This window comes from Dendrobates tinctorius, unplaced genomic scaffold, assembly GCF_039654945.1.
Source record: "Dendrobates tinctorius isolate UK_male_01 unplaced genomic scaffold, ASM3965494v1 ptg000231l, whole genome shotgun sequence".
NCBI classification, from domain to species: Eukaryota; Metazoa; Chordata; class Amphibia; order Anura; family Dendrobatidae; genus Dendrobates; species Dendrobates tinctorius.
The window spans coordinates 6605187-6624670 of NW_027361898.1; the positions used below are offsets into that span (position 1 = coordinate 6605187).

Consider the following 19484-nt stretch of genomic DNA (forward strand, 5'->3'; position numbering starts at 1 on the left):
CACACAGGAGAGGATTAGATACACGGCTCAGCAGTCAGTATCACACAGGATAGGATTAGATACACGGCTCAGCAGTCAGTATCACACAGGATAGGATTAGATACACGGCTCAGCAGTCAGTATCACACAGGAGAGGATTAGATACACGGCTCAGCAGACAGCATCACACAGGAGAGGATTAGATACACGGCTCTGCAGTCAGCATCACACAGGATAGGATTAGATACACGGCTCTGCAGTCAGTATCACACAGGATAGAATTAGATACACGGCTCAGCAGTCAGTATCACACAGGGACAGGATTAGATATTGAGTGCTGAGATTTTTGGTGTTTTTTTTTTTTTTTTTTTGTCATTTGATAGTTGCTATGTATTTATGCATTTATACGTGTGTATTGCACATGTTTTTATATATTCTATGTCTTGTCCATTGTTGTTTAGGTCTTTTCCTTTTTTTTTTCCTTTCTTCTTGCAAGGGAGTGACTCCACCAGTGATTTGAGGGCTTAGTTGTCTGCCTCTTTGATTATACACATGTGTGGAGTCCCTCTGCTGATTAGGAATGTTTATAATCATTTTTGTGAACTGTTTTGTTTCATGTCTCTGAGGAAGAACCTGGTGTAAGGTTCGAAACGCGTCAGGCGTGGGGGTCTGTTTTCCCCTTTATGGTTTTATCATGAAATTATGTGAATAAAACTTATCGTGGATTTTATCAAGTCTCCAGTGCCGGATCTTCCTTCTCTCTTCATGTTTGCAACACATGGTGGTCAGCCATTTGATCCCTAGGCACGACCGGCTTACAGGACTATTTTGGTGAGCACAAATTTCCCTTTCCCCTTCCTAATTTTCTAAACAGGATTAGATACACGGCTCAGCAGTCAATATCACAGGATAGGATTAGATACACGGCTCTGCAGTCATTATCACGCAGGATAGGATTAGATACACTGCTCTGCAGTCAGTATCACACAGGAGAGGATTAGATACACGGCTCTGCAGTCAGTATCACACAGGATAGGATTAGATACACGGCTCTGCAGTCAATATCACAGGATAGGATTAGATACACGGCTCTGCAGTCATTATCACACAGGATAGGATTAGATACACTGCTCTGCAGTCAGTATCACACAGGAGAGGATTAGATACACGGCTCTGCAGTCAGTATCACACAGGATAGGATTAGATACACGGCTCAGCAGTCAGTATCACACAGGACAGGATTAGATACACGGCTCAGCAGTCAGTATCACACAGGAGAGGATTAGATACACGGCTCTGCAGTCAGTATCACATAGGATTAGATACACGGCTCTGCAGTCAGTATCACACAGGATAAGATTAGATACACGGCTCAGCAGTCAGTATCACACAGGAGAGGATTAGATACACGGCTCAGCAGACAGTATAACACAGGAGAGGATTAGATACACAGCTCAGTATCCCACAGGATGGGATTAGATACACAGCTCAGCAGTATCACACAGGATAGTATTAGATACACATGGCTCAGCAGACAGTATCACATAGGATAGGATTAGATACACGGCTCAGCAGTCAGTATCACACAGGATAGTATTAGATACACAGCTCAGTAGACAGTATCACACAGGATAGGATTAGATACACAGCTCAGCAGACAGTATCACACAGGATAGGATTAGATACACGGCTCAGCAGTCAGTATCACACAGGATAGGAATAGATACACAGCTCAGGAGACAGTATCACACAGGATAGGATTAGATACACAGCTCAGCAGTCAGTATCACACAGGATACGGTTAGATACACGGCTCAGCAAACAGTATCACACAGGATAGGATTAATCCCCACAAGAAGTTTAGATACACAGGTCAACAAACAGTATCACACGTGATAGGCTTAGATACAGCAACTCAGCAGTATAGTGACCCCAGACAATATTTGATAAGACACTTAGCTGTGGGTGTTGTAGTGACAGCTGAGTCTCATACACCTGTTTGGTAGTCTCTCTTCAGCTTGTAGTTCCCCAGTTTGGCCAGCAGGGGCGCTGAATCCTCTTCGTGTTTGGTGTTCTGAGAATGCAGCTCCACAGTGTGGCCAACAGGGGCGCCAGATCCGCCCTCAGCGGACAGTGGAGCCGCCTGGCAGAGCGGAGTAGAGCAAAGCGATGAGCGGTCTGTGCGCCCGGAGCTCTGACCCGCCGTCTCCCGCAGCGCCCTGATCCCGGTACCTGGCTGCAGTGAGTATCCCCGGCCGTGCTGACAGCCCTGTTTGTGCTGGGCGCCTTTCTCTGTGTGGGGGGGATTAGCTGGATCTTTCCGAATGTTCTGTGTAGTGCGGTGAGCGGAGCATGCTGGGAGTTGTAGTTCTGGTATAGGACTTGGGGTCCCACAAAGTGGTAATGCATGCTGTACCCCCTCTACCCATCCCCACTGAAATAGCTCAGGACTTCTGGGGTCAGTGATCAGCTCTACAACTTTCTAATAGACTCTGGTTCTTAAGTATCTCTGCTTGCTGTTAGTGGAAACCTTCCTGTTTGTATCTGAGGTAGCCTGTCCTAGTGGCTGGCACAATTTATCCGGTGTGGTCATCCTCTGTGACTGATACATTGTACCAGGACAGGGAGACCTGTGTAGAAGTGGCGGGAGCGCTCCTGTGGAGGTTGCGGCGGGAGCTCTGCTCTGGAGGTTGCGGCGGGAGCTCTGCTGTGGAGGATGCGGCGGGAGCTCTGCTGTGGAGGATGCGGCGGGAGCTCTGCTGTGGAGGATGCGGCGGGAGCTCTGCTGTGGAGGTTGCGGCGGGAGCTCTGCTGTGGAGGATGCGGCGGGAGCTCTGCTGTGGAGGTTGCGGCGGGAGCTCTGCTGTGGAGGTTGCGGCGGGAGCTCTGCTGTGGAGGTTGCGGCGGGAGCTCTGCTGTGGAGGTTGCGGCGGGAGCTCTGCTCTGGAGGTTGCGGCGGAAGCTCTGCTGTGGAGGATGCGGCGGGAGCTCTGCTGTGGAGGTTGCGGCGGGAGCTCTGCTGTGGAGGATGCGGCGGGAGCTCTGCTGTGGAGGTTGCGGCGGGAGCTCTGCTGTGGAGGTTGCGGCGGGAGCTCTGCTGTGGAGGTTGCGGCGGGAGCTCTGCTGTGGAGGTTGCGGCGGGAGCTCTGCTCTGGAGGTTGCGGCGGAAGCTCTGCTCTGGAGGTTGCGGCGGGAGCTCTGCTGTGGAGGTTGCGGCGGGAGCTCTGCTGTGGAGGTTGCGGCGGGAGCTCTGCTGTGGAGGTTGCGGCGGGAGCTCTGCTGTGGAGGTTGCGGCGGGAGCTCTGCTGTGGAGGATGCGGCGGGAGCTCTGCTGTGGAGGATGCGGCGGGAGCTCTGCTGTGGAGGTTGCGGCGGGAGCTCTGCTCTGGAGGTTGCGGCGGGAGCTCTGCTCTGGAGGATGCGGCGGGAGCTCTGCTCTGGAGGATGCGGCGGGAGCTCTGCTCTGGAGGATGCGGCGGGAGCTCTGCTCTGGAGGATGCGGCGGGAGCTCTGCTCTGGAGGTTGTCTGGTGCCACAGCCAAGATGATGTGCTTACAGTCAGACCATTATTAGATCAGTACAGTGTATGTGGCTGTCGGTACTTATGGGTTCACAGGTCAGATCTGGCTGACATGGGACTGTCTCTGATTGTCTGCAAAGAAGTGTAGATTTCTGTAATTTTCCCAGTTGCTGGGGGTGACGCGTCCTCCTGTCCTGTGTGTGGTCCAGGGACACGTTCTCCGTGATTGTGGGGTGTTATTGATAATTGCTCATTAGATACCGGAACCTGTAATTAGGGCTTGTGTTACTTTCCTAACCTCACCCTCATTGCCGCCCTCTGTGACCCGTGGACATCAGGACTAAAATTAGGACTAAATATACATTGTGATCATTTGATATATGGAGGATAGGCTAAGATCCGCACTTAAAGGGAGGCTCCACTTTCCCCCAAATAGCCTAATTTGCATTTCCATCAATAGAATTGCTGTGTCTGGCCTGCGAGTGATCGGATCTATAGCGGGGCAGAAGCCCAGACTCCGTGGTGTTCAGCCATTGCATAGTGAACGTGGAACTAGTCTCTTCAGTGTATGGCAATTTAAAAAAGAATTGAGATAACATGCTATTGATTATGGGGAAGCCCCCCAATTATTACAGCAGGGGACACAAGCGGCCTCATATCAAACCTGACCTGGTCCAATCAATTATAGATCCGCTCTTATTATCTTAGACATATCTATAGGAAGTGCTGAAATTGAGGGTCCCTAACCAGGGGCCCATGTGTGCCTGCTCAGCTGTGCCAGAGTTCATAGAGACGTAAGTACTTGTTGAAGGGGGGACTTAAGTGGATTATTACTTGTTAAGGGGCCAATTAAGTGGTAATATTATTTAGGGGGACACCAAAAATGCATTATTACTTTATAAGCAGCAGCCGAATGTGGCGTCTGCACAGATCAGCAGGAGATGGCTCCGACCCCGGGCACACGGCAGTGTCATGTTAGTACAGGGATGTGCTGCCGTTTTCTGGTTTCCTGTGTGTGTCTAACCTACAGCGAGGGCCTCGTCGGTGCGACCCCAAATGAGGTGAGCACTGTGCATTATGACTTCCCATGTACTTGTGGACAGGGCCTATTACCAGAGGTGAGTCACTTATTTGGAGGATGGGCGCCTTTTAAGCTCATTTTTCTTTGACGTGAATTTTCCAGAAAATTTGACAACCAATCAACCATTACCACAACTTCCTCGGTTGTCATCCCTCCTCCACTTGTACCCCAAATCTGTCTGTGAAAAGTGATCAGGTGTAGCTTAAAGCTAGACAGTTCCAGGATATATAGAAAAGTTTTAGGTCAGTGATGTCATCATCAGTGAAGGCCGAGGCAGAGGTGGCTGCTGGCGGAGGCAGAGGTGGCTGCTGTACGGAGGCAGAGGTGGCTGCTGTACGGAGGCAGAGGTGGCTGCTGTACGGAGGCAGAGGTGGCTGCTGTACGGAGGCAGAGGTGGCTGCTGTACGGAGGCAGAGGTGGCTGCTGTACGGAGGCAGAGGTGGCTGCTGTACGGAGGCAGAGGTGGCTGCTGTACGGAGGCAGAGGTGGCTGCTGTACGGAGGCAGAGGTGGCTGCTGTACGGAGGCAGAGGTGGCTGCTGTACGGAGGCAGAGGTGGCTGCTGTACGGAGGCAGAGGTGGCTGCTGTACGGAGGCAGAGGTGGCTGCTGTACGGAGGCAGAGGTGGCTGCTGTACGGAGGCAGAGGTGGCTGCTGTACGGAGGCAGAGGTGGCTGCTGTACGGAGGCAGAGGTGGCTGCTGTACGGAGGCAGAGGTGGCTGCTGTACGGAGGCAGAGGTGGCTGCTGTACGGAGGCAGAGGTGGCTGCTGTACGGAGGCAGAGGTGGCTGCTGTACGGAGGCAGAGGTGGCTTCCGTACGGAGGCAGAGGAGGCTGCTGGCGCAGGCAGAGGAGGCTGCTGGCGCTGGCTGATCACTGCCAGTCTCTGCGGATGCATATGATTCATGTATTTTAGTGGAAAAAATCTTATCTGTGAGAATTTAACCCCTTCTCTTCTGTAGTGTCTTACATGTAACAGGTGATTTTTATTTATTTTTTTTTGGCCTGGATAGAAGGATCCTCCTTAAAGGGTAATTCCACATTTGAAAAGCAGCTGCATAAATGAACATGACTTTGCATAACTTGTCTTTTATGGTAGAATAAATGCAGCTTTGGCTGTGACTAGAGTAGAAGCAGCTATAGAAGTGAAGTAGAAAACATAAACATTTCCTTCCCAGTTACATCTGCGCCAATTCTCTGTTGCTTGGGTGTGTCGTCTCTATACTACTAACATGTACATGACATAAATCACACTGAACCCCAAGGGTAGCGAGAATCCACAGCGCGCCAAGTGAAAACTGCAAAAAGGGAATTCTGCCCCAAACATAATGATGTCATTGCAGTACTCAGTGAGGTTTCCACCCAACTGGTCCTGCCCCAATAATCACACCGCCATATAGGAGGGGGGGGGGGGGCTCTTAAGCCAAGTAACATGATGCTATCTTCTGTTTTGATATAGCAAGCTCAAAGGTGGGTGTAGTACGGGCGCTGGGAAGAAGCTGTGAGAATCTGTCTGCTCTATGGACTTTGTTCACATACCAGAGATACTGAGGACTAGATACATGAGGATAATAAGTCAATATAGTGAGGTATCTGAGTGTTAAATAGTCAGCAACTTTTACCTAGGGAACTCTTAAAGCAGTTATATTCTTGTACACAGGAGGCAGTATTATAGTAGTTATAGTCTTCTACATAGGGGCAGTATTATAGTAGTTATATTCTTGTACATAGGGGGCAGTATTGTAGTAGTTATATTCTTGTACATAGGGTGCAGTATTATAGTAGTTATATTCTTGTACATAGGAGCAGTATTATAGTAGTTATATTCTTGTACATAGAGAGCAGTATTATGGTAGTTATATTCTTGTACATAGGGGGCAGTATTATAGTAGTTATATTCTTGGACATAGTGGCAGTATTATAGTAGTTATATTCTTGTACACAGGAGGTAATATTATAGTAGTTATATTCTTGGACATAGTGGCAGTATTATAGTAGTTATATTCTTGTATATAATACTGCCCCCTATGTACAAGAATATAACTACTATAATACTGCCCCCTATGTACAAGAATATAACCACTATAATACTGCTCCTATGTACAAGAATATAACTACTATAATACTGCCCCTATGTACAAGAATATAACTACTATAATACTGTCCCCTATGTACAAGAATATAACTACTATAATACTGCTCCTATGTACAAGAATATAACTACTATAATACTATCCCTATGTACAAGAAAATAACTACTATAATACTGCCCCTATGTACAATGTACAAGAATATAACAACTATAATACTGCTCCCTATGTACAAGAATATAACTACTATAATACTGCCCCCTATGTACAAGAATATAACTACTATAATACTGCCCCATGTACAAGAATATAATTACTATAATACTGCCCCTATGTACAAGAATATAACTACTATAATACTGTCCCTATGTACAATGTACAAGAATATAACAACTATAATACTGCTCCCTATGTACAAGAATATAACTACTATAATACTGCCCCCTATGTACAAGAATATAACTACTATAATACTGCCCCATGTACAAGAATATACCTACTATAATACTGCCCCCTATGTACAAGAATATAACTACTATAATACTGCTCCTATGTACAAGAATATAACTACTATAATACTGCTCCTATGTACAAGAATATAACTACTATAATACTATCCCTATGTACAAGAATATAACTACTATAATACTATCCCTATGTACAAGAATATAACTACTATAATACTACCCCATATGTACAAGAATATCACTACTATAATACTGCCCCCTATGTTCAAGACTATAACTACTATAATACTTCCCCTATGTACAAGAATATAACTACTATAATACTGCCCCTATGTTCAAGACTATAACTACTATAATACTGGCCACTATGTACAAGAATATAACTACTATAATACTCCCCCTATGTACAAGAATATAACTACTATAATACTGTCCCCTATATACAAGAATATAACTACTATAATACTGCTCCTATGTACAAGGATATAACTACTATAATACTCCTATGTACAAGGATATAACTACTATAATACTGCTCCTATATACAAGAATATAACTACTATAATATTGCTCCTACAGTCATATGTAAAAGTTTGGGCACCCCTATTAATGTTAACCTTTTTTCTTTATAACAATTTTGGTTTTTGCAACAGCTATTTCAGTTTCATATATCTAATAACTGATGGACTCAGTTATATTTCTGGATTCAAATGAGGTTTATTGTACTAACAGAAAATGTGCAATCTGCATTTAAACAAAATTTGACCAGTGCAAAAGTATGGGCACCTCAACATAAAAGTGACATTAATATTTCGTAGATCCTCCTTTTGCAAAAATAAAAGAAAAAAGTAGCACACACCAGTATAACTGCCATATGGGGGATATATTATAATATAGACAATGTAGTGGAATATTGCCCCATAACACTCTCAATACTGTGGACTGTAAAGAGACAAATTGTCAAACTGACATAAGGGGAGGGGGAAGATAAACAACTTCCAGAAGACAATAAAGGTCAAAGTATAAAATTGCTTTATTGGACACAGGGCAAGGAACAATACAAGATATAAAATAGTAGCTGATGGCTCATCACAAAAATGTCAAGACACCGTTGTCCACACATGCTGCTTCAATGTATCCCATAAAGGGAGGACAAAAAAGTGAGACCACCATTCGATATAGTATATAAAGGCATAGCCTGCTCAAATTAAAGGTTAGTAACACATAAAACCACTGCAGATAGCCATATTGAAAACGGTAAACTTGTCCTACATTACCTAATAAGTGCTTGTGCACGCAGACAAGTGGGGAGACCTGGTGCCCGCCCCGACGCGCGTTTCGGGAACCTTTGTCAGGGGGCGCTCCCTGACGTTATATAGTGTTTGACAAGTGTGAGCAACTTTTTACTATGAGGCTGCCTATGCGGCATCAGTAGTAAAAGATATAATGTTAAAAATAATTAAAAAAAATAAAAATTCGTGATATCCTCCCCTTCCGGCGTCCCCCGCAGCCTTCCCAATCCTCGCTATGCTCCCGGCAAGTCCCGTTGCCAGTGATGCCTTGCGACAATGACCCCAGATGACGAAGCATCACGTGAGACCGCTACGTCATCACATCATCACAGGTCATTGTCGCAAGGCATCACTGGGAACGGGACTTGCCGGGAGCATCGCGAGGATCGGGAAGGCTGGGGGGACACCGGAAGGTGAGAATATCACCATTTTTTATTTTAATTCTTTTTTTAACAGGGATATGATACCCATGGCCTGGTGGAGAATCTCTTCTCCTCCAGACCCTGGGTGCCATCCGCATGTTTTCAGCTTACTTTGCGCTTGGTGGGTATAGCCACATGCGGAAAGTAAGCGGAGCAATGCATATTCCTATGTGTGCAGAATTCCCGCGATTCCGGGAGTAGTATTATAGTAGTTATATTCTTGTACATAGGGACAGTATTATAGTAGTTATATTCTTGTACATAGGGAGAGTATTATAGTAGTTATATTCTTGTACATAGGGGCAATATTATAGTACTGTAGTTATATCCTTGTACATAGGAGCAGTATTATAGTAGTTGTATTCTTGTACATAGGGGCAGTATTATAGTAGTTATATTCTTGTACATAGGAGCAGTATTATAGTAGTTATATTCTTGTACATAGGGGACAGTATTATAGTAGTTATATTCTTGTACATAGGGACAGTAATATAGTAGTTATATTCTTGTACATAGGGGTCAGTATTATAGTAGTTATATTCTTGTACAAAGGAGCAGTATTATAGTAGTTATATTCCTGTACATAGGAGCAGTATTATAGTAGTTATATTCTTGTACATAGTGAGCAGTATTATAGTAGATATATTCTTGTACATAGAGGGCAGTATTATAGTAGTTATATTCTTGCCCATAGGGAGCAGTATTATAGTAGTTATATTCTAGCCCATAGGGAGCAGTATTATAGTAGTTATATTCTAGCCCATAGGGAGCAGTATTATAGTAGTTATATTCTTGCCCATAGGGAGCAGTATTATAGTAGTTATATTCTTGCCCATAGGGAGCAGTATTATAGTAGTTATATTGTTGAACATAGGTGGCAGTATTATAGTAGTTATATGTTTGTACATAGGTGCAGTATTAGGGTATGTGCACACGCTGCGGATTCACCTGCGGGTTTTTTCCCGCGGAAACGCAGGTAACGTGACCTGCGGTTTTGCTGCGGTTTTCCCTGCGGTTTCACACCTCTACTATGTTAAAGGTGTGAAACCGCAGCAGAATCCGCAGAAACAATTGACATGCTGCGGGAAAAAAAACCGCAGCTTTTCCGCAGGTAAAAAACCGCAGCGTGAGCACTGCGGTTTTGAAAACCCATAGGCTAACATGGTGAAGTACCATGTCTGCGGAACTGCTGCAGTTCTGCAGGGCCAAAACCGCAGCAGAACCGCAGCAAAACCGCAGCGTGTGCACATGGCCTTATAGTAGCTTTAGGATACGTGCACACGTGCGGAGTTGCTGCGGAAATTTCCGCGGCAATTCCGCAACTCCCTGCCTCAGGAAATACGCGAGAAATCCGCAGGCGTAATTCCCGCGAAAAACTAGCATTTTGCAAGCGTAATTAGCTTGTAGAATGCTAGCGTTTTCCAAGCGATCTGTAGCATCGCTTGGAAAACTGATTGACACGTTGGTCACACTCGTCAAACATAGTGTTTGACAAGTGTGAGCAACTTTTTACTGAGGCTGCCTATGCGACATCAGTAGTAAAAGATATAATATTAAAAATAATTAAAATAAAAAATTGTGATATTCTCACCTTCCGGCGTCCCCCGCAGCCTTCCCAATCCTTGCGATGCTCCCGGATTGTCCCATTGCCAGTGATGCCTCGCGACAATGACCCCAGAAGACGAAGCATCACGCGAGACCGCTACGTCATCACATCATCACAGGTCATTGTCGCAAGGCATCACTGGAACGGGACTTGCCGGGAGCATCGCGAGGATCGGGAAGGCTGCGGGGGACACCGGAAGGTGAGAATATCACAATTTTTTATTTTAAATCTTTTTTTTTAACAGGGATATGGTACCCAGGGCCTGGAGGAGAATCTCTTCTCCTCCAGACCCTGGGTGCCATCCGCACATTTTCCGCTTACTTTGCGCTTGGTGGGCATAGCCACATGCGGAAAGTAAGCGGAACAATGCATATTCCTATGTGTGCAGAATTCCCGCGATTCCGGGAGCAGTATTATAGTAGTTATAGTCTTGTACATAGGGACAGTATTATAGCCGTTATATTCTTGTACATAGGGGCAGTATTATAGTAGTTATATTCTTGTACATAGGGGCAGTATTATAGTAGTTATATTCTTGTACATAGGGGCAGTATTATAGTAGTTATATTCTTGTACATAGGGGCAGTATTATAGTAGTTATATTCTTGTACATAGGGGCAGTATTATAGTATATTCTTGTACATAGGGGGCAGTATTATAGTACTTATATTCTTGTACATAGGGGCAGTATTATAGTAGTTATATTCTTGTACATAGGGGCAGTATTATAGTAGTTATATTCTTGTACATAGGGGACAGTATTATAGTAGTTATATTCTTGTACATAGGGGACAGTATTATAGTAGTTATATTCTTGTACATAGGGGCAGTATTATAGTAGTTATATTCTTGTACATAGGGGCAGTATTATAGTAGTTATATTCTTGTACATAGGGGCAGTATTATAGTAGTTATATTCTTGTACATAGGGGCAGTATTATAGTAGTTATATTCTTATACATAGGGGCAGTATTATAGTAGTTATATTCTTGTACATAGGAGCAGTATTATAGTAGTTATATTCTTTTACATACGGACCAGTATTATAGTAGTTATATTCTTGTATATAGGGGCAGTATTATAGTAGTTATATTCTTGTATATAGGAGCAGTATTACAGTAGTTATGTTCTTGTACATAGGAGGCAGTATTATAGTAGTTATATTCTTGTACTTAGGAGGCAGTATTATAGTAGTTATATTCTTGTACATAGGGGGCAGTATTATAGTAGTTATATTCTTGTACATAGGGGGTAGTATTATAGTAGTTATATTCTTGTACATAGGGAGTAGTATTATAGTAGTTATATTCTTGTACGTAGTGACAGTATTATAGTAGTTATAGTCTTGTACATAGGGACAGTATTATAGTAGTTATATTCTTGTACATAGGGGGCAGTATTATAGTAGTTATATTCTTGTACATAGGAGCAGTATTATAGTAGTTATATTCTTGTACATAGGGGGCAGTATTATAGTAGTTATATTCTTGTACATAGGGGGCAGTATTATAGTAGTTATATTCTTGTACATAGGGGGCAGTATTATAGTAGTTACATTCTTGTACATAGGGACAGTATTATAGTAGTTATATTCTTGTACATAGGAGCAGTATTATAGCAGTTATATTCGTGTATATAGGGGCAGTATTATAGTAGTTATATTCTTGTACATAGGGGGTAGTATTATAGTAGTTATATTCTTGTACGTAGGGACAGTATTATAGTAGTTATAGTCTTGTACATAGGGACAGTATTATAGTAGTTATAGTCTTGTACATAGGGACAGTATTATAGTAGTTATATTCTTGTACATAGAGGGCAGTATTATAGTATTTATTTCTAATCGTTCCTAGCATGCAGGCAATCTGAAACCCCCATTCGCAATAGATAACTGTTGGATGACTGGTTTGGCTGATTAGCTGGCAGTTCTCTCCTGACTCCTCCATAGACAGGAGCGTTTATCTCTGCTGAAGGCTTCTGTGCACTCTGAAAGATGCTCTTAGACCTCTATCTTGATGTCTTATCTTGCCGAGAACAAAAGGATCGGCATTTCGAGATTAGATGTGCCAGACCCTCATCTTCCCCGACATAGTCTATGGGAGGTCAGAGAGAAGGTCCCCATACACACTAGAATGACTGCTGAGCTTGCTGATTTTGAGGGTTTGTCCGACTGTAGTCTAATATGTATGGGGCTTTATTTTTGGGGACATTGCCTCCTGTACCTTCAGTGTATACTTACTGATGAGTGTATTACAATCATTCCTCGTGCCCTTGCTTACGGTACACGCAGCCTTTGTTTGCTCTCATTATCAGGCTCTTATCACACGGTGTATGACGCGTGCGGTGCGTGCTCAGCTGAACATTCGTCACTCTCACACCTATGTGTTGTCATATCAATAAGGAAACCTGTCGGAGCTTCGTGGCGATTTCCGTTTTTTAACATTGCTCTTACATCTCCAAGTTCCGGCTATAATAATGCGCTTACATTTTCACAATGTCCCTTTAAATGTCAGTTCTCTCACTATTACAGTATGTGGTCAATATAGAGGGGCTTCTCAGCTCAGGACCCTGCTATGTCTGCAGCTGAAGAGCGACTTTGTACATTACCCTCATGTAATGCAACATGTCACCTGCAGGTGACGCTGATGGGAAAGCACCTGGCCAATCAGAGTCAGGAATGAACTGTGGCTTCTGACTGGTTTCTATGACCAGTTTGGCCACCATGTCTTTTCTGGAGGAAAGCTCTAATCCTGCGACCAGCGACAGCCTGTTACCTGCTGACTACTCCTGTCTCGGAATTGTCTGGTTGTGGCCGCTCAGATCCTTCTGTAATTATCTGCACTAATTACCTGCACTCATCAGTCACTCCAGGAAACTTAGCCGCCACGGTCACCGCTACTCCAAGAAAATGTGGTAAAGGTATAATGTTCTTCACGCTAAGCAGATTCCTTTCCATGGCAGCGAGTGTCCGAAGACGAGCAAAGATTTCCTCGTAATCCTATTAACTGTTTAATAACTTGTAAATCTTTGAGGACCGAAAGAGTTTTTCTGCGTGATGTATATAATGGGAACATGGGCCCCTATAGCAACCACATAGCACGCATCGCTACGTAAATGCACACATACCCTGTGATTTCAATGTAATGCCTCTGTTTATCTCCTTTGCAACAATGCTGTAAAGTGAGTCCTCTTCCCATGGCAAGTCTGAAACTGGACAGTGCAGTTCGGTCCTCCGAAATGACAACCGTAGGTCACATGTCTTAGTAACGGGAGACTAGTGGGGGGGATCCACGAGTTTTCAGTAACCCAATGGAGGTACATGAGACATAACTGGAAACCTGACTCTTAACAAACAAAACAGGGAAGTGCCTTGTTTCTAAAGAGTCATGTGGGTGGGGCTAAGCTCTTCTGGGGAATATTGCAAGAGAGGAAGGAGAACTATAACTTTCGAGGTGTGCGTGGCCTTTCTCCTGTGCTTTTTGTAATGCCTATGGGGTGAACTTGAAAATGGAGGCTGCCAAGCCTTTTTAGTGATGTAAGTAGCCTCTGTGCAGAGGAAAGAAGCGGAGACTCTAGTGCCACTTTTTGGAGGTCGCTATCCTATAAGTTAGTATCAATCCTTTAAACAGCCTTGCCCCAAAACCAAACCATAATCTCCATTTGCTCACATCGGTTTCGGGTTCTTTCTATTCATCAGTGCAAAGTATGACATTGGTTTTCTTGGCCAGAGGCCTTCAGTGGAGGGGGAGTCGAAGGTAAGGCTTGGCGAAACTTTCCCCATTAGACCTACCATAAGACACACGGTAGGATGTCCACGCTCCCTGAACTGTTACTTCTCCTTCCTCTTCTGAGATATGAATAAGGTTAGTCTGGCCCCGTCCCTGACTCTTTAATTATTATTATTATTATTATTATTATTATTATGCAAAGGGGAAATATAGACAAGTACAATAAACATGTGTAAGATAAGGGACACACAAGTACAGAAGGAGAGGGGACCCTGTCTACAGGGATGGGTGAGGATACAGTAGGAGAGGGAAGAGCAGGTCGTGCGGTGGTTCAGTAGACCAAGGATCATTGCAGGCTGTAGGATTGTCGGAACAGGTGGGTCTTCAGGTTCTTCTTGAAGGTTTAATAAGGCACTTCCTGTGAGTCAGGTCTCCACCTACGTGACCTTTGTTGGTTCCCTATAAAGCAGAGAGGACCTACAGGAGGGCAAATGTTGGAAGATCCCCGGGGAGATCAATGGCCTCAAATGTCTTATGTCACATATGAGGGAAAGGTTGTGGTTTGGATAGAGCAGAGCACAATGCCACCAACCGGCGACATCTCTGTCTGTGCCGCAGCCTAAATGAGACATTAATCCCCTTTTTCAAAGAGACTTTTCATGGGATGAACCCTCTTGTGTGAGACTATAAGAGAAGGCGGAGGAGGAAATCCATGATGTTTCGCCTGTGGAATTCTGCAGGGTACAAAGGGACAGCTCTCTGCATGCGACATCTTTACAAGGTGCCTCGCTCTCCATCTACGGCCTCTACTTCCACTGCTCGTGTCAAACCCCAACTTCTAGTTACCTTCACTCTGATTAGTGTAGAAAGACAAACCGTCTTGGAAACCATCAACAAGCTGCTGTTGACGGAACCCTTTTTCTTGATTTTAATTGGAGCAATGACAACACAAGCATTAATGATCGGCCATTTACAAGCCCATTATTCTCTCTGCTCACCGTATTAAAAGCCTAGTCATATTGATGGATCTGTTAACAGCAACTTGTTGACTGTTTTCTGCAAAAAAAAAAAAAAAAAAAAGTCAAATTAAAAGTGTAGGATTGTTTACGGACAACATGTTTTTTTAGCAGTGACCATGGCATCGATCTGCCTCTCCCATACTATTGTGTTTTTTGCTGGCATGGTTTGCTGGCATCATTCGGGCCCCTGATCTGCCTGTGCCAAGAATGGCGGCTGCCAGCATAGCCCCTGATAAAGGAATTACATGGCCTCCAATTGTGTAAGGGGATCAGTGATGCTGTGCAAATGTCGCAAATCTTTTGTGTCTTGTTTTTTGCCCTTGTCGGGCATAGAGGGCACGGGCGCGAAATCCTCTGTACAATGACATTGTGATACGGCCGCCCTGGTGACAAGGCAACGACAGGGTGGAAATGCCAGCATGCTGCCCGCTTCACAGAAACAAGCCTTTTATTGATGTCTGGATGCAGCTGGAGCCATGCGTTACGGTATCTTATTTTTACAAACAATATGGCTGCCATTACAGCGCTCTGTTGGCCTCCCAGCTTTCCCAGAACCCTGCATGACAAACTGACAGAAATGCTGATGTGTGACTGTGTGGTATGATGTTCCTGATGTCTTCATATACCAAAGCAGATTCTTATCTTTAATGTTTCATAGAATATTTGTGAAAGCATCTCTGAATATCATTTCCTTCTATCAGACATTGGAATCATCCAGCTCTACCAGTCATGCTGCAGTCACGAGAGGAATAACCCTGTATAGCATTTCAACACAACACAGAAAAAAAAACAACAAAAGAGAAAAAAAAAAACAGAGTCATGGTATAAAATGAGCATTTCAATAAGCAAACAGAGCTCACAGACTGAATCCTTAATTGGACTAGATTAGTGGTGTGACAGTTTTAGGGCTGTGTGCACACGTAGGAAAAGTGGTGCAGAATTTTCTGCACAAAATCCGCATCTCCTGGCAGAATCCGCAGCCGCGGATTTTGTGCGGATTTTCTGCAGTTTTTGCCACTGCGGATTTCTATCATGGAGGGGTCCAGAAATGCTGCAGATCCGCACAAAAGAAGTGACATGCACTTCTTTTAATCCGCAGCAATTCCGCACTGATTTTTCTGCACAGCTTTTTTTTTCCCCATTGATTTACATTGTACTGAAAATCACAGTGCGGATCCGCAGCAAATCTGCATCGTGTACACATAGCCATAGGGTATGTACACACGCTGCGGATGCCGCTGCGGACCCGCAGCAGTTTTAGCTGCGGTGTACAGTACCATTCAAATGAATGGTAAAAAAAAAAACGCTGTGTAGACGTTGCGGAAAAATCCGCGCGGATTTGCTGCGGTTTTGAAACCGCAGAAAGAATTGACATGTCAGGGGTTCTGCTCTCCTCCGTAGGAAGGCTGCTCCCGTTTCCACTTTGGTGTTACTCGGGACCTTTGCCCGCCCCTCCTGCGCTCCCTCAGCAGGGTAAAGCAGGGCGGTGCTGTGCGGCCGGGGTCCTCCTGGAGCTCCCCGGCGTCCTCCTCTCCATGCGGCATGCGATCCTGGCACACCGGAAGTGGCGTCGGAACGGCGCCGAACTTCCGGTTTGCCTTCCACCTGCGTGCCAGGCGGGAATGCACGCGCGGCCTGCAGTTACCGAACTGCGGGCGCGGTTCGGGGCCCCAGCCACCGGCCCTTCTGGGCTGAGTGTGACTCTCTCGTCAGGCAGCCGCTAAGCAGTTTGAGGCAGGCCGGGACCAGAATGGAGCACCGCCGAGTGTGCAGGGGCAGCCGCTGAGCAGCTGGGGAATTCAGCTGTGGACCTCGGTTATTCTAATCCTGGTCTGGGTGTATCCAGGTAAGGCCATTATCTGTACAGTGACTGTGGCAGACTGACCATGGATGGCGACAAACCCTTACTGCCTGCTACTGCGGAGCACAGCATCACCCTCCTACTGTAAGTAGCGGGGTGGGTCCCCTCTTTTCTGTCCAGAGTAGTCTCGGAGGTGGCTTAGTATGACTTCTCTCTCTCTTGTAGGGAGACAAGGCCTCTGACCCTAAAAAGAATAAACCAGGTGTGGTTCCAGGCTTCCCTCTTCATATAGGAGCTTTGTCAGCCCTGCACGGACGATGTATTACGTACAGAGCTGCCCTCCCTACTGGGCAGTATAAAAACTCTCATCGGACAAGAAGTCCAATCTTCTATGATGACATTTTCCCAGCCACAGCCCTCTCCTGCTAGGAGGAAATCGGCACCTGTGGAATCTGATTGACTCGGTGAATTTGATACCTCTCACTCAGAGGATGCTTGGGAAAATGAGGGTTCCACTTCCACCCTTAGATCTGGGAATACTATTTCTCTTCTGAAGGTGCCTCCGGCCATTCTAGGCTGAGCGTGACTACATTCGACACAGCCGCTAAGCAGCTTGAGGCTGGGCCGGGACCAGAATGAGAGACCAGATTAGTTAGAACGGTGAGGAGGAAGTGGAATTCTCTATATAGGATGAGATGTTTGGAGGGGCTGAAGCCTAAAGCCCCAAAGGGGTTTCCCATTCACAGCTGGTAATGGGCCCCTCCCGAGAGAGACTTAGTGTCACCTCAGGATTGGGGAATCGGTTTTTCCCTTGGACGGAGATGGCTCCTTATGGGAAGTCCCTAAAGTGGACGTGCAGGAGAGCGGCTCTTCCATTTAAGGGCAACTCTCAATGGCAGCTTGCTCAGGAAATCCTGGGACGCCTCCACAGCCCTGCTTAAGGCCAATATAGCCTCTACGTGTGTAGCCGGGTACCTGTCTGCTGGTGGCGTACGCCGGAGGATCACCTCACTCAGGGGACCTCCAGGGAAGAAACCCTTGACTCTTTTGCCCTATTACAAAAGCGACAGGGTTCCTAGCAGATGCTTCCGCAAAGTCTGTCCGGGTAGCAGCAAAATCTGCGGTGCCAACCGGCCCTTCTAGGTGCGTCAGGTGGCGACTGCTAAGCAGCCTGAGCTGGGACCCGAATGGAAGACCAGCCTGCAATCGCAGGTCACAGGTCATGCGTTTACCTTTCCAGCTCAGCCAGGGGAACTCTGTGGCTGAAAGCTTGGGGAGGAGACTCTATGTCAAACGTCTATACATTTCCCTTTCAGGGAAATTATGTGGCCCAGCTCTGAATGATATCCTAGAGAAAGCCACTGATAAAAAGAAGTCTCTTCCGGTACCTAGGAAACGATATTTTTTGTCTCCCTCTCCGTGACCAGTCCTCCCAGAATTCATGGTTCTCCGGTCGGGGGTCGACCCTTGAATTTCATAGATTGTTGCAATCCATAACCTCAAACCAATGGGTTATTCGCACCTTTCACGATGGACTGAGATTGAGGTTCGAGAGTCCTCCCTCTCAATGCCTGAGTGACGTCCTTGCAGGTGTACTTCTTATTCTGCCTTTAGGCACGCTGACACGATGTGCAATCCAGCATACAGTATAAACCACAGCTCTGTCTTCCAAAATAAGCAGACTGTTCTCTGTAGTCTAACTTGTTTATTTGTGAAGAGTATAGAACATCCGCGGTAAAATTACAAGGCATGCAAATAACATGCATAAGTATTGGGCAGATGATCACAACTAACACATTCACAGAAGTGTACATTGTGATGCAAACATTACATAGGAATACATTAGTTTATGATTACATTTACTGAGAACTGGCAACTAAAGGGTTAATGACATCTCTTGGCTGCTAGACAGTAAATAACACCTCTCTGAATCACTGCATTGCAAGAAAACACTGACTCTCACCAGATATGCTTTAGCAGGGTAGTGACTCAAGTAGGGAAGTTGCAGGAAAAACAAAGGTTACACAGGAGGACAAAATAACATGTGCATCCTATGAAATCCACAGAAGCAAAATGGCCCTCCTTCATCCCAGAGTACATTGCTTCCTTCCCATAGAGCACTGCTTTAATCCCATAGTGCATTGCTTCTGTTAAAGGCACAGACTATATAATGTTATCAAGACACTGCTAATTCAGCCACCACTAGATGGTGCTATAATCAACCCAGCACATAATAAAACATTCTTTGCCCTATTGAGAGGGCAGAACACTTCTGCAAGGCGATCTCCCCAGTTCCACGACAGGAGATAGGCAGAGCCCACTACTCTCGCTTCTTCATAATTGTAAAACCCTCAGGAAAGGAGGGTTAAAATAAACTTAAAACCCTTGAATCAAGTGGTAAAGAACAGATGATTCAAGATTGAGTCGGTTAAGTCGGCAATCCCCCCTCATAGGACAAATTGGGTGTTGACCACAATAG

General features: G+C 45.2%; 1 protein-coding gene across 2 annotated transcripts in view; it reads left to right on the forward strand.

The window, feature by feature from the left end:
* The first annotated feature begins 601 nt into the window (after nucleotides 1-601).
* Nucleotides 602-19484, forward strand: part of LOC141059874 (dual specificity testis-specific protein kinase 1-like) — a 94772-nt gene continuing 75889 nt past the window's right edge. The window contains exon 1 of one of the 2 annotated variants that reach the window (XM_073556045.1): nucleotides 602-810. Coding sequence is in view for 1 of the 2 variants with exons in the window: in XM_073556044.1 (XP_073412145.1) it covers nucleotide 2220 (1 nt within the window). In the remaining variant the exon portion in view is untranslated. Of the gene's footprint in view, nucleotides 811-2068; nucleotides 2221-19484 lie in introns of those variants that run through there. The other variant, XM_073556044.1, reaches the window with a different exon arrangement.